Source organism: Myxocyprinus asiaticus, chromosome 25 (genome assembly GCF_019703515.2).
Source record: "Myxocyprinus asiaticus isolate MX2 ecotype Aquarium Trade chromosome 25, UBuf_Myxa_2, whole genome shotgun sequence".
Lineage (NCBI taxonomy): Eukaryota > Metazoa > Chordata > Actinopteri > Cypriniformes > Catostomidae > Myxocyprinus > Myxocyprinus asiaticus.
The window spans coordinates 1,552,109-1,567,500 of NC_059368.1; the positions used below are offsets into that span (position 1 = coordinate 1,552,109).

At 36.9% G+C, this 15,392-nt stretch overlaps 1 protein-coding gene across 4 annotated transcripts in view; it reads left to right on the forward strand.

Moving 5' to 3' along the window:
* Positions 1 to 1,519: 1,519 nt before the first annotated feature.
* LOC127416340 (solute carrier family 25 member 47-A-like) overlaps positions 1,520 to 15,392 on the forward strand; it is a 20,835-nt gene continuing 6,962 nt past the window's right edge. For 2 of the 4 annotated variants that reach the window (XM_051655649.1, XM_051655648.1), the window contains exons 1-5: positions 1,520 to 1,707; positions 2,129 to 2,172; positions 2,291 to 2,362; positions 4,681 to 4,857; positions 6,276 to 6,540. In XM_051655649.1, the coding sequence (XP_051511609.1) occupies positions 1,668 to 1,707; positions 2,129 to 2,172; positions 2,291 to 2,362; positions 4,681 to 4,857; positions 6,276 to 6,540 (598 nt within the window). In that variant the 5' untranslated portion in view covers positions 1,520 to 1,667. Of the gene's footprint in view, positions 1,708 to 2,128; positions 2,173 to 2,290; positions 2,363 to 4,680; positions 4,858 to 6,275; positions 6,541 to 6,734; positions 8,080 to 15,392 lie in introns of those variants that run through there. The other 2 variants (XM_051655650.1, XM_051655647.1) reach the window with 2 other exon arrangements.

Below are 15,392 nucleotides of genomic sequence, written 5' to 3' on the forward strand. Positions count from 1 at the left end.
GGTTTAATCCTTGTCTTCTGAAGTGATCCAATCGGTTTTGGGAGAGAAGAGACCAAACCAAAATAGAACTCCTTTTTCACTGGACATCTTGATGTCAGCAGTCTCTTTGGTGAACATGATTTCAAGCTCAATTACGCTTCCTAGTGCTTGCATGCGTGCTAGGAAGTGTAATCAAGCTTGAAATCATGATCGTGCCTAGCAGGGTTATTATTGTTTTGAAAATTTCACTAGTTTTTATTTTAATTTCTTTTTGTCTTTTGGTTTTCAGCTTCAGTTTCATTTTAGTTTGTTTTAATGGTGCATAAATAGTTTTTATTTAGTTTTTATTTTCTGGGTGTATTTGATAACATTAGTAAACTGCATTTGTTAAAATTAACTAACAATGAACAACTCTTACAGAACTTAATCTTGATTGATGTTAATTCCGACATATACTAGTTTGCTCATACAGTATATGGTATCTGTTAACATTATTTAATGTGCTGTTTGAACTAGCATGAAATATAATGAACAACTGTAAATTTATCAATGAACATTGACCAAGATTAAACAATCCTATGGTAATCCCGAAGTTACGGTGAAGTGTGTGCCGAGACAGAGTTACAGTGAGCAGGAGCGGATCTGCTCAGATCTGCATCAGCTAAGACTCCAATCGAGGGGGGGTCTCCGGTTCTTTCCGGAGGGCCTCCGGTTCCATTGGGGGGTCTGAGACCCCCGAGACCCCCCGTAATTCGCGCCGTGGTCGTATGGATTACTTTTATGCTGCCTTTATGTGCTTTTTTGAGCTTCAAATTTCTGGTCACCATTCACTTGCATTGTATGGACCCACAGAGCTGAAATATTCTTCTAAAAATTTCTCTGCAGAAGAAAGAAAGTCATGCACATCTGAGATGGCATGAGTGTGAGCAAATGATTCATTTTAATTTTGGGGTGAACTGTCCCTTTAACTTCCCATTTGTTTTGTTATTGAATATTGGTTTAAATGCTGCTGTTATGTGATCACTATATTAATAAATTAGGGCCTTTTACACGTATTGGTAGTATTTAATGCAAATGAATGTATTCCAGTTCTATATGTGACGCTGGATAGGGTTTTTTGTCACGTAATTTTTTTTCAATCAAATGCATATAGGCAGCGACTTTCCAAACGCTTTGCGAATCGGTTCATCTGAATCATTTAAAGAGTCGACTCCCAGGAACAATTCGTTAGCGAGTCGAACTTCACTTTTGGATTCGTAATTTCGCTAAAGTGTTGCATCAGCGTGTTTCGAGAAGGTTTGAAACGCGAGTGGTGCAATGCATATGAGTAAATTCATAAAATGAATGTTTATTAATATAATGCACAACAATACTGCATGCGGCAGTAATCCGTGGCAATAAATACATATGGTGAAATGCACATCGCGTACTATGCATGCATGCATTCATAACGTTAATATTGCCGTAAATAAACGTATGCTCAAACTACAGACAGTGCAGCTGTCAACTGTACCACGTGAGAATGAGGGTTACAAAACAACAAACGTTTGCGCCAATCAAAAGCACATGCGGGCGACCGTGAACTTGAACATGAGTGTTGTAAAGATGCACGACACAAGTCCTCTTAGCTATAGTTAATTATCAAAAACAACAATAATGACTTAGGATAACTTCCCAAAGCAGGACGGATGATGCACTTTGCCGACTTCCTTGCAGGATCTATTGGAGGTACTCTAAAATCTGTTATTGTTTATCAATTTAAAGGGTGAATCTCTTTAAAGTTCAAAGCTGAAATATTCTAAGCTGTGTTTTCGCCCATTACTTGTCTGTCAGAAGTGTAAATGAATGTATAATGTAGTTGAAGCATGCAACGTTCAGTCTCTATACTCCTATAGGGTGTTGTATAGGTACAGTAGGTACAGTCTTAATGCTTTGGGCTTATGTGATAGCTCATAATGTCATGCATTACACAGTATAGATACTGTATGATGACTTTGGCAGAGCAACACACAATGAGACCTAATGTTATTCTAGTGCATGTCATTGGTTAGATAAAGCAAGGACACAGTCAGTTCTTCATGTGCCATAGATGCTGTAATGCCTTTAAAGAATTCTAGACAATCCAGTTTGATTTGCTGTTGTTTTACAGGAGCTTGTGGAGTGGCAGTCGGTTATCCACTGGATACTGTGAAAGTAATCTATCAATCACTGATTTTAATGAGCACTTGGATGCTTAGTTTGTAATTTCACACATAAACACTGTATTTTGTTTTGTATTAATGTTGAGTATGTGCACTTGATGCCTGCACAGGTCAGAATCCAGACTCAGAAACAGTTCACCGGAATCTGGCAGTGTATCGTAACAACCATCAAAAGAGAAGGGGTGAGAAATTTAAGTTTGGTAAGATAGTTATGGATGAATCTCGCAAAAACTGTCAAGATCATGCCCAGGTCATATTTCAGCATAAAATCAAAGAAATAAGAAATCATGTTTTGAATTGTGACATGCAGGGACGTTTCCGAGCATATGGGGGCCCTGAGAGAAATGACACCGTAATACAGTCTTGAACTAATTGAAATATATTAACTTAAAATTGGAATATTTTAACTACACAAAACGCACAATTTTTTTTTTTTTACGGTTAACAATGAATGACTATGAAAATCAATACATGGCTATTTACAACGGAAATAGCACCTTCAACATGCAACCAATAGAACAGCTGGTGTGCATTATTGCTCAACAGAATTTCTCCCTTCCCTCTCAGGCCACAAGGGGGCCCCCTATTACTGTCTAATTGAGCCATAACAGACCATTTCAAAAATGTAAATGGAAACAAACGGTCCAAACGTATTTCCGGATCCTTTCAACAAAGTCTCTTTTTAGGGGGCCTGGGTATCTCAGCAAGTGTGCTGAGTGACTCCAGCCAGGCTTCCTAAGCAACCAATTGGCCCGGTTGCTAGGGTGGGTAGTCATGTTGGGTTAACCACCTCGTGGTCGCTATAATGTGGTTCTCGCTCTCGGTGGGGCGCGTGGTGAGTTGTGCGTGGAATCCGCGGAGAATAGCGTGAAGCCTCCACGCACACTTGGTCTCCGCGGTAACGCGCTCAACAAGCCACGTGATAAGATGCGCAGATTGACGGTCTCAGACGCGGAGGCAACTGAGATTCGTCCTCTGCCACCCAGATTGAGGCGAGTCACTACACCACCGCGAGGACTTAGAGCACATTGGGAATTGGGCATGCCAAACTCGGGAGAAAAAAAAAAAGTCTCTTTTTCAAGGTAAGTCAGTCCACTCAGCGGCCATTTTTGGAATGCTCTTGGGCAGTTTTGGGCAGCTATTTTTCTACAGTATGTAAAAAAGCGGCATGACAGTGCAGCTCCTATCTACTTGAATGGGGAAAGACCGAAATCTCCAAAACGGCTGGCCAAGATTACGATAAAAGAACATATTTCAGATAAGCTGTAAAATTTTATTGGTCACTCGAGCGGCCTGGCCACGACACGTGCTCCAATCTCCGGCGTCGCATCTAACTCACGCTGGGGTTCTGGTGTATGGGTCCGGCTACAAATCTAGCTCGCACCGGACCCTCCCCGCTCCATTTCTGGACCCCTGAAGATGCCAGCAGGTAGAGACCAGTATCCCGAGTAGAGGCGCACTCGGTGTTTAAAGGCAGCAGTGATGAGGCTGTATTTTTTTCCTTGTCCACTGACTGCATTTGGCATTCCAATTTCTCCCATTCTTTTTAATAGAAGTGGCCCGCCTCTTCTAAATAGTCTCTGGCTTGACAAGCAGGAAATGTTCACGGAACAGTGACGTCACCAACGAACAGTCCTTGAAATGGGCTATAGATGCCTGAGACTTACTCGCAGCTTTAAGTATATAAAAAAATTAAAAAATAAATAAATACAATTAAAAAATAATTTGTTTGCGGTAAGTCATCCGCTTAGGGCCCCCGAGCCACCAGGGGGCCCTAAGCGGATGCTTATACAGCTTATAGCTAGAAACGGCCATGGTGACATGACATTTGGCACCCCTGACCCCATTCTCATACTGTAATGCAAAAAATCTCATCCTCATTACTAATGTGAAAAAACAAAACAGGAGTATTTGTTATAATAAAAATGTATTCTGATTGTTTTTATTTAATAATAAATAATGTATTACAGTAATAACAATCTAATGAAGATAAGATAAATAATACAGACAGTCCTAATGGTGCTAAAATTACCATAATGCAACGACCTACAGTAGATAGCTAGAGATGTATGTGAGAGATAGAGAGCAACTTAAAGCTGATTAAAGGCCTTTTGTGGGTTTGTTTACATTTGAGTTTTTTTTAAGTTGGAGTTTGAATTGATGAGCATTCCGTCAATGTAAGTCTATGGGATTTTTCCTATTTTTGATGGTCTGCTTTGAGAAAACTGTAATTCCGATCTGTTACAAAAGTCAAAGCAACCTGAGTCAGAACAATTTGAAGGTCTGTGCCAATTTTAGTGGATGTAGCTTGAACGCTGTAGGAGGAGTAACTCAGAAATTTTGGTCTTTGATTTGGGGAGTTTGTAGAATAACAGTATGATGGCTTTGTCAAATCAACAAAATAACAGGTAAATGTTTTTTTACCGCTACTTACAGATTCAGCAGGCTCTCTTTCGTGTTTCCTTAAGTTAATTTCTCTTCCTGTGTTGTTTTTCTCCAGCTCCATGGCTTCTTTAAAGGGATGGTCTTGCCGGTCACAACTATATCTATGACTTCTTCTGTGGTGTTCGGCACGTACAGGAACTGTCTGCAGTGCTTCAGTCAGATCCACGGGACTGGAGCTCCAAACACAAAGCTTGATATTTTCCTGGCTGGACTGGCAGGTGGCGTGGCACAGGTGACAGGCATAGCCATCATCTCAGATGCTCTTTACACATAAACAGCGGCATCAAAAGTACTTAGACACTTACGTCACACTTTAAAAATGTCTGAATGTGCTTGCATTACACTATATCAAAGCAAGTGTCGTTTATTTGAAAGAAAAACTTGTGAACTTGAGGGGAACTGACTTCATGCATCCACTAAAAAAACACCTTGGCACCAGTTGCTTAAAAGTGATTGCAAAAATGGTTCGGAAAGGGGATTTCTGAGAAAATGTCCTCTGTAAAATAAAACAGAATTTTCACTTTATATTCAACACACTTTTACTAACAGTGGCAAATTAAAATGATCAGAGGTAAAGTGCAGACTGCCCATGCATCTCATTACTGAAAGCAAGCAAGTGAAAACGTCAAAATTAAAAGCCTCAATCATGTTCTTTGTTGATTTGTTCTCAGAACAATAAACCCGCTCTTCAGTTCAAGTTTGTATTCAACCTATTTGCACTGTAAACACTTTGCAGGCTTTCTAGACATTGTTATTTCAGGATGACCAGAGCAACATTTCAGATGCGATGATTGGTCCGCTGCTTACTCCAGTTATGACTCGCATGACTTTTTTTATGCACATATTGTATTCCTAATAAATTCAATAGGAGTTTATTCTGTAAATGTGTTTTCATTATAGTTTATGCACATTTTTTCTTATTGAATAAGCGAATGTATACGTTTTTATTCGCATCTTGTTGTTTCCATACAGTGGTGTTTATGTGATATCCCAAAATGTGCATAAAAATATGTGGATGGAAACCAGAGGTAGACCGATATATCAGTTTTACCGATTAATTGGTGCCGATAGTTTTTCCATCATTTTGTCATTTCAAAATAAGAGTCCCCGGCATGTTTCGAGCTTGTTTAAACTTAAAGAGCACCTATTATGGATTTTCAAATATGATCTTTCATGTAGTGTGTTATATAGCTGTTTGTGAATGTAAAAAAAGTCTGCAAAGTTTCAAAAATCAAATGGAGTTATTGACTCCCAAAAGAAAGAACTGATTCTGAACACCTGAAACAAGTCGTTAGTAAATCCAGACTTACTTCCTGTACTAACCTACGTAATTTGGTAACAAAAACCCCGCCTCTGGTCTTCATTGGCTGCTCGTGAACAGCTTTGACCCGCCCTCAAACACCACACTAAGCGATAGACCAATCACAACAGACTGGGACATGACTGGGACAGTGGCATTTTGGCAGTGCTGGGGCTTGAACCCCTGACCTTCTGGTTAGTAACCCAGAGCCTTAACCGCTGAGCCAGCGCTGCCCCAGTGTGTAATAGGTGCTCTTTAAAAGTCCCACGTTATGCACCAAATCTTAATTTCTTTTCTGGTTATTTTGGTTTTTCATCATGTTTCCTGTGTCACATTCTCTGTGTTTTTAGATTTCTGTCATGTCACCCGGTGACATCGTAAAAGTGCGTCTTCAGTGCCAGACGGAGTGCAAGAGGAGTGGATTTAATACTCCTAAACCCAAATACAGCGGTCCGATCCACTGCCTGCTGACCATTGCCAAGGAGGAGGGAATTTTAGGGCTTTATAAAGGAGCACTTCCTCTGGCGTTCAGGGATGGCCCGTCATTCGCCACATACTTCCTAACGTACAACACACTGTGTTCAAAACTAACGCCACCAGAACAGAAAGAGCCAGGTGAGCCAGACGAATCAAAAATGTAAATTCTGTCATCATTTACTCACCCTTATGTTGTTCCAAACCCATATGACTGACTGTACTAATGGAACACAAAAGGATGAATGAACTCTTTAAGAAATACTGTGTGTTATGTGCTGATCTTATAGACATTAGATTTACTTACCCGTAAAATTTCGATTGGATATTGTCAGAGTGGGCCACGGTGCTGTTCGCCGGCGGAGTCGCGGGAATAGCCGGCTGGTCTGTCGGAACGCCGATGGATGTGATTAAAGCTCGTTTACAGTTGGATGGAGTGAGAGGGCAGAAGCGATACCGTGGACTCGTTCACTGCATTACTGAGACGGTGCTTAACGAAGGACCGGCGGTTTTCTTCAAAAGCCTCGGAATAAACTGCCTGCGAGCGTTTCCCGTAAACATGGTTGTGTTCGCCGTCTATGAGGTCACGGTTCGTATTCTCAGGTCAGCGTCTCTGGATCAGCTCTCATGATGGTGAAAAACGTAAATACTGAAAAAACACTAAACGTCACGTCATTCGTGTATATAGATGATTGTATTTTATTGTGGGGAATTTATAATGTGCCCGGTGAAATCATGGGGCTGATGGGGTGAATCCACGAGAACATTTCCAGCTCATATTTCACCCCATAATCAAAAGAAAGAAATGTATTTTTTGAAAGTAGAAAATAATATTTTGCTTAAAGGAAGTTAGGCCTGTTTTTGGACCATTTCGATTTTTTGCATTGCATTGTAACATCGTTTTCATGACAGTTAAGCACATTTACCTTCCAATATCTCATTACTGTAATGCAAAAAAAACAACAACTAAAAATATGCATTATTTTCATCATGCAAAATACAATTTTCGTTCTTTTTATTTTTTTGCATTGTTTTGGGGTTTGTGACCTGGGTGTGTTTTTGTGAGATTCACCCGATAACATACAGGTCAAATATTAAACCCCTGAATTAAGAGTTATGTCAGAAAGCACTGAAGCTCAGGTGAACGCAGGTACAGTGTTCCTGTAATAAGTGAATGTTAAACAACTAGTAACTACTGACTGTATTCCAGCATGTCAAACGCTTTTCCAAATAGATCAGCTGCTTTTCCAAGACTCATCAACCATCACAAGTGGCATGGATGTTTTTCGAAAGTTTAAGTTGCAGAATAATGCAGAAAGTCAAAATTGTTAAATCCAACTAAACCATCATGTAAGCCTGTACTGTATACCTGATACTTATTTGCACCTGCCTTTCTTAAGTGTTGATATATTGAATGTGCCTTGTACATTTTGGCAGATACTGTATATAATGAATGCTGTTTATATGTGGAGGAAACTGTATTTCTTTTTAGTATTAGAATACAGCCAATCATCAACAAGACAACACACTGGGGACACGTGGACATCACTGGCATTTTTCATTGTTTTCATTTATAATATTGAGTCTGCAGACATACTGGGAAAATAATTACTGAGGTTTAAAAATAATTGTAATTTTTTTTTAATTAAAAATACAATTAAAATGACTATTTGTCTTCTCTGATTTTCAGTTTTTCCCTTTATTTAAAAAAAAAAAAAAAAGCACATTTTACGTGTAATCTCTCTTTCTGAACTGAATACACTGAGGTTTACATTATTTACATAAATAAAGATATCTATTTATTTTACCTTTTTATTTGTAGGTCTGCTTCTCACTTAAAAATAATAACTTAAAAAATACAAATCAAACAGTCATATTACTAAAACATGAAAAATGTATTTACTTATATAAGATCACAAGTTAGCTTAAAATGGATGAAAATAATTAATTAAAAATACATTTACAATGTATTAATGGACGATGAACAAGGAAAGGCAGTAAAAATAAAATCACAAATAAATAAATAATGCAAATATGAGTGGTCTTATGTTTTAACTACTTTTTAAAAATTATTTTAAGATTTATGCATTTCAATTTCCTTACAAAATTCCATCAAACTGAACTGAGCAATCTTTAACAAAATAAAACAACTTAAATTTTATTCATTTAATTTTGTTAAAAATTACACAACTCAATTTGATGGATTTGTGTTATGAAGTTGAAATGCATAAATGGATAATATATATATATATATATATATATATATATATATATATATATATATATTTTTTTTTTTTTTTTTTTTTTGAGTTTATGAGAGCTGACCATCATTTCTGATATTACAGCAGGTTAATGGCGCCATCTAACGGCAATCTCAGGAAACACAGCTGTCTTGATGGCATGTCACATGAAGAGCTTTGATGTTCTTTACTTTTGTTTGTATCACAATGTGCCTCTTTCTTTCTCACTGCACTTATTCATACATACAACATCAATAGATACTGCTGAAAGTAGCTTTGGTTTAATCCAGGGCATTCTCTCTCTCTATCTCTCCACATATTACACAAGTACAAAAAGTGATGTAGAAATATTTACAATTGAGGGGGTAACCTAAGATAGGTGCAAAAGCATAAAACCAAAAAATAAGCAAAAGGTGTTTAATGAGAAATCTCATTTTCTTTTACTTTCTGCACGGCACACTCAGAACTGCTGCATCATCACAATCTAGAACATGCAGAAAATGGCACTCCGTTTATGCATTTGTCGGATTTGCTGCACAAAAAACAGCCGTACAACATTAAATACGCATGTATGTTCAGCTCAGGCCAAGATCTCGTTTAACAGACGTGAAGGGGAGAAAAATAACATTCTAGGAATTAGTAACTTGCTCTGAGAATCAACAATAACACCTCAATGTTTCCTTTGTTCTTTTTTTTCTTTCTTTCTTTTTTTTTATTTTTTATAATTAAACCCGGCATGCCTTCCCTCCTGCCTCCTTATGCAACAAACACAGTGTGTAATTATGCAAGCATCTAAAAAAACCTGGTTAGCTTACAAGCTTGAAAACAAAGAAAGCCAATTTACTCCTCAGAATGTTTTATCATGCATTTCTGAATCCATAAAAAATATCCTGTTGCAATGCTTGTACACTATACACCCCCTCCCACCAAATGATGGGTCAGCAGAAAGCATTTTCCCATTTTCACCTAACATTAAGACTAATAATAGTGGTTTTAATAGGTCTGTGAATAAAAGGCTTTTTCACAGTTAAGACTGGATTAAAATGATTGCACAGAAGTTTGAACTAAATTTGACTCAGACCCAAAACCTTGAACACAAAGCACATTAAAGTTTTCTTTGTGAATTCTTGGCTCCAGTCACAAATGCAAAACTATTCCCATTCTTGCAGGGTAGATGCATTGATATTCCTAAAACATCCTATTTTCACTCTTCTTTACAATCTCACTGCACTTAATTCAGGTCAAACCGCTTCACATACAGACTGCATTACATTTAATCATTTAGCAGATGCTTTTATCCAAAACGACTAACAAATAAGGAAAAGCAATTTAGAAGACAACAAACTTTGCTTTCTGATCATTTCAGCCTTACATGTACTGTTTTTATTATATTATAAAATATTTACAAATATATTATATTATATAAAATGTTTATATAATAATAATAATAATATGTTATATAAATATATAGTATTTGTTTTAAAAAAAATATATATTTTGTTTATAATTTTATCCCCTTTTCTCCCAATTTGGAATGCCCAATTCCCACTACTTAGTAGGTCCTCGTGGTGGCGTGGTTACTCACTTCAATCCGGGTGGCGGAGGACAAGTCTCAGTTGCCTCCGCTTCTGAGAGCGTCAATCCGTGCATCTTATCACGTGACTCGTTGTGCATGACACCGCGGAGACTCACAGCATGTGGAGGCTCATGCTACTCTCCACGATCCACACACAACTTACCACACGCCCCATTGAGAGCGAGAACCACTAATCGTGACCACGAGGAGGTTACCCCATGTGACTCTACCCTCCCTAGCAACCGGGCCAATTTGGTTGCTTAGGAGACCTGGCTGGAGTCACTCAGCACGCCCTGGATTCGAACCCGCGACTCCAGGTGTGGTAGATAATATTTATAAATTATATATGTATAAAAATATTTAAAGAATAAAGTCTCAGTGACTTACATTGTTAATCACAAGCCCTTATGACATTTACTCATGAGCAAGCAATGAATAAAAGATATCAACAATTCCGTTTTCACTACTGAAAATGCTCATTCTTGATATCAAAAATGGAATTTCAACTAGTAATAAACATAAATCTTGACTCTGTAACTGCATTTTCACTATAGTATAATTTCACTATGATCTGTCATTCACTCCTGTTGAAAACGCTGATACAGATATCTCGAATTCATTTCTTAGTTGAGAATTACATTTCATATATCAGCAATTCTTACTAGTAAAAATGATAATTTTGAGATCAATAATTACATTGTTACTAGTGCAAATATCCATTCCTGACATTAACAATTGAATTGCAACTAATAAAAAAATGCTCATTTTTTGATATCAGTAATTTGGTTACTAGTGGCAATGTTACTTTCAGATATCTGTAATGTGATTGTAACTAGTAAGAATGTCTTATTAGATATCTTTAATTATTCTCCAACATACTGACATATGAAATCCATTTCCAGATATCTGAAATACCGAATACATTTACAGAAGTGGCATGTCCAGACTTTTTTTTCATGGGGTGGCCCATGTGGGGCACAGACTTATTCAAGGGTGGCATGAATCATAATGACCCTGATAATAATACTAGTAATAATAATAACAATTAAAGCTGTAAGCAGCAATGCGGATTCCTCAAAACTGCAAATTATGTAAATATTGACATCGTAGAGACATGTACTTCACACATGTACACAACATTTCATTAATTTGTTATTAAACATCGCAAGAGTCTTCATATGAACTGGTGATTGAATCAAAGTATCGGTTTTATGACTAGAGGATTTGTAAAGCATTATTTTCGCGTTAGCGATAAATAATAGTAAACTGTAATTCTGTCATCTTTTGACATATCAAGGTGAAATTTTGCACAGTACTTCAGAGTGATGTCATCTTGAAGCCTGTTAGGTTGGAAAAAACATTAGTCCAAATGGCATTAGATTTTTTGGACATATGGATATTGAGACAATGTGGACATTTACATAAATGCGCACTTTTCAGACATTTTGTATTGTATTCATTTTTGCTAAGTATCAAATTGAAAGACATGTATCCTACACATACATACCGAGTGTCAAGTCAATTGGAGCTATGGTTCAGGAGGAGTAGATTTGTGTAGTTTTGGACAAATATGTATTGTACAGGAATCATGGCGGACTTTATGGGTTCTAGAGGCTTTTTTGTTCCTCACGAGAATTGAGGCATATATACCAGGTTTCAGAAATTTTAGACTTATGGGGTGGAAATGGCATCACTTTGAAAATGGACAAATTGGGCCGTGGCCTGTAGCGCCACCTATAGGCTCACGTGGGCCATTTTTGGTGTGTTAGTTACTCATGTCCTGTAGTATCAATGTGCCAAATTTCAAAACTTTTTACCAAGGAGATCTTGAGTTATTGGGCAATTTAGATCTACAGGAATAATAATAAGAAGAAGAAGAATACTAACAAAAACAATAGGTTTCCTCCTACCGGAGGAATCCTAATAATAATAAGATATGTACATTTTCCAGAATTTCAATAGTCGAATGTTATTTAGTTAAATTAACTGCAAAACACAGAAGACTCCAAATAGCATGTATTTTTTACATTTTAATATATGTAGAGTCTCCTAAATCTGCATCAATGTTATGGACACTGCTAATATGGTTACTGTCTCTTTAAGAACAGTGCAGCATTGAACACATGGTAGTTTTGTGCAGTCTTGTGGAGTGTGTAATACTATCAAGTATAGGCTATTGTTTTATTTTGAGACAATAAAGAAAATATTGAAGATATTTCTTAATCTACACATGTGCATGCATTTCATTTTTGTGTACTCAATATAGCCAAAAATATATATAATTCATCATAATAAATAGTTCATTTTAATTATTGAAAAATTATTTATTATTTAAAAAGCTGATCATTATTAATTAAATACTAAATAATAAATTATGTTAACTCCAAAACATGATTATGATAAAGAACCTAAAGTTAACAATGTTTGTGACGTTGTATCTTTTAAAGATATTTAAAAATAAGTTTGAGGCAGATAGTCAGTAAAGGAGAATCCCCGCATGTTTGACAAACTACTTATGATGCACACCGATGCTACACACACATAGAGGTTGATCTATAGTGGATTTTGCCGATACCGATAACCGATTAATCAGGCAGTGGTTTTCAAATCGATTTATAGAATATATCTATATATATATTATCCTTTCCTTAGCATATAAATGAATAAAATCCTAGATGCAGTTTACGGTTCAGCCAAAATATCAATGATAACCAGACAAAAAATGAAGATTTGGTGCATAAGGAATTTTATCTGTAAACAAGCCCAAAACACACCGGAGACTCTTATTTTGAAATGACGGAGACTTGGCCCTCTTACTATGCTTTATGTTAAGTATTAACAAACAATTACCAAATTAAGCTTTTCATAGCCTTTAAATTAATATTCCAGGTTCAATTCAAGTTCAGCTCAATTGACAGCATTTGTGGCATAATGTTGATTTCCACAAATTAATTTCAACTCGTCTCTCCTTTTCTTTAAATGTGTGTTCCAGTGAGACACTTACAATGGAAGTCAATGGGGTTAATTTCTGGAGGGTGAAAGGATGCCCCGGGTGAGCACCAGGGCTCTATGTATGTTCAGTTCGTGTCTTTCGTTTGATTATGGGTTTTGTGGTTCGTTTCCTTGTCTTTGTTCATTGGTTCTTGTGTTCATTAGTCCCAGGTGTTCCTTGTTTGCTTATTAGTCCTTGTGTATTTCTTTGTCAGTTCTTATATATTCATGGCTGTAATGATTTGTTCTGTTCGCATACTTTTGGTTTCTTGTGTTTAGTTTTCTGAGTTTTAATTAAAACTCTTCGATCCGGTTCCTTTCATCTTTTGTTTCTGCAAACATTATAGAGGGTTTAAAGGCAGAAATGTGAAGCTTTTAATTTGACAAAAGCACTTCCATTCATTACTCTGTAAAAACTTGTGTATTGAGCTGTAAATTTGTTTAAATCATCATTTTTACAGTCGTTTTAGGGTTTTAGGGTTTTAAGGTTTGTTGACATTACATCGGCATGGCAAAAAGTTGTAAAATTGGCTATAACTTCACACAGATGTGGTTAGTAAGTGATTTTATCACCGTAAAATCATGTTAACACACATATTGTTTATGTCTTGTGTTTATACTTTTGAAACAGTGAGTATTTTAATGTTTACAGATTATTGACCCCATTGACTTCCATTGTAAGTGTCTCACTGGAACACACATTTAAAGAAAAGGAGGGACAAGTCGAAATAAATTTGTGGTAATCAACATTATGCCACAAATGCTGTCGATTGAGCTGAACTTGTATTGAACCCGGAATATTTCTTTGATATGTTATATTCACCAGATGAGGTTTAACGAGGTATATGAAACTATTATATGATATAAAATTAAATATTAAACCACTGTTATAATGTAGAACTGAATAACTAAACTGTAGATTCCTCCAGCACTGAGCGCAGAGGAACGCTAATCAATAAAAAAAAATGGAAAACTACCTGCAACTTCCAAAAAGCAACTATCGGCACAGATTAATCGGTAAACCCGATATATCGGTCTACCTCTACACACACCCTAAAACGTCAAGTAAGAAAGTGAAGTGTGAATGGTTTAACATCTCAGACACTTTCTGAATTGTTTTTGGCCAGAATAACATGCAGAAATGAAGTATACAGAAGATTACAGCATTACAGTTTTTGTTTGGTTGGGATAGAAGAGAGTACTGGGATGTTCACTTCAAGCACTGGTGACGGGACGGATGTACGGTGTTTGCAGTGAATGGAACCGAATCGTGAAATGGTCCCTCACATGATTTCGTCAAGCCCACTTCACGGGTCGCGGATGTGACATGCAGCACGATCTACAGTGCGCGTTCAAGTCATATTTCATTTTGGATTACGCAAGACCCTGCTTCCCACTCCGATTTAAATCAGCGCGATTCCACCTGGTTTTACTGAAGGCCCGCCTCCGACTTGGGAAACGACCAATCATAGTTTAGATTTTGGGTTGGCACCTGGGGTCAGGGCCACCTCATGCCACCCATCTGGACACGCCACTGGTTTACAAAAATCAAAAATATGCATTTTCACTAGTAAAAATTCCATTCCTGATATCAAGAACGGTCATTTTAACTCTAGTCAAAATGGAACTGTTGAAATGTATAACTCATACCCTGCACGCGATTAAATGTCCAAAGGGCTTGCGATGCACATTCGATTTTCTAAATATTACAGTGGTAGCGATTGTTATTTACATATTGACTTGTCATCTTTCTTGCATTTATTTGCAAACTGGAAGCATTCTTAAAAATAGTTTTAGAACAGTTATCGTTTTAGGGTTTATGGTGTTACGTCGTCATGGCAACGAAGTTGTAAAACTGGTTATAACTTTCCACAGATGTGGTTAGTAAGTGATTTAATCACAGTAAAATCATGTTAACACACATATTGTTTACGTCTTGTGTCTATACATTTGAAACAGTGAGTATTTTAATGTTTACAGATTACTGACCCCATTGACTTCCATTGTAAGTGTCTCACTGGAACACACATTTAAAGGAGGGACGAGTCGAAACGGTTTGAAATATTCACACAGTGTCGTGTACAGAAACACCAAAGCTTTCATTAAATCTCTCTTTTGTGCAAAATTAATTCCATTCTTTGCTAAAGCGATAAAAGTCAGCAAACTCTAACAAGGTAAATGTGAAA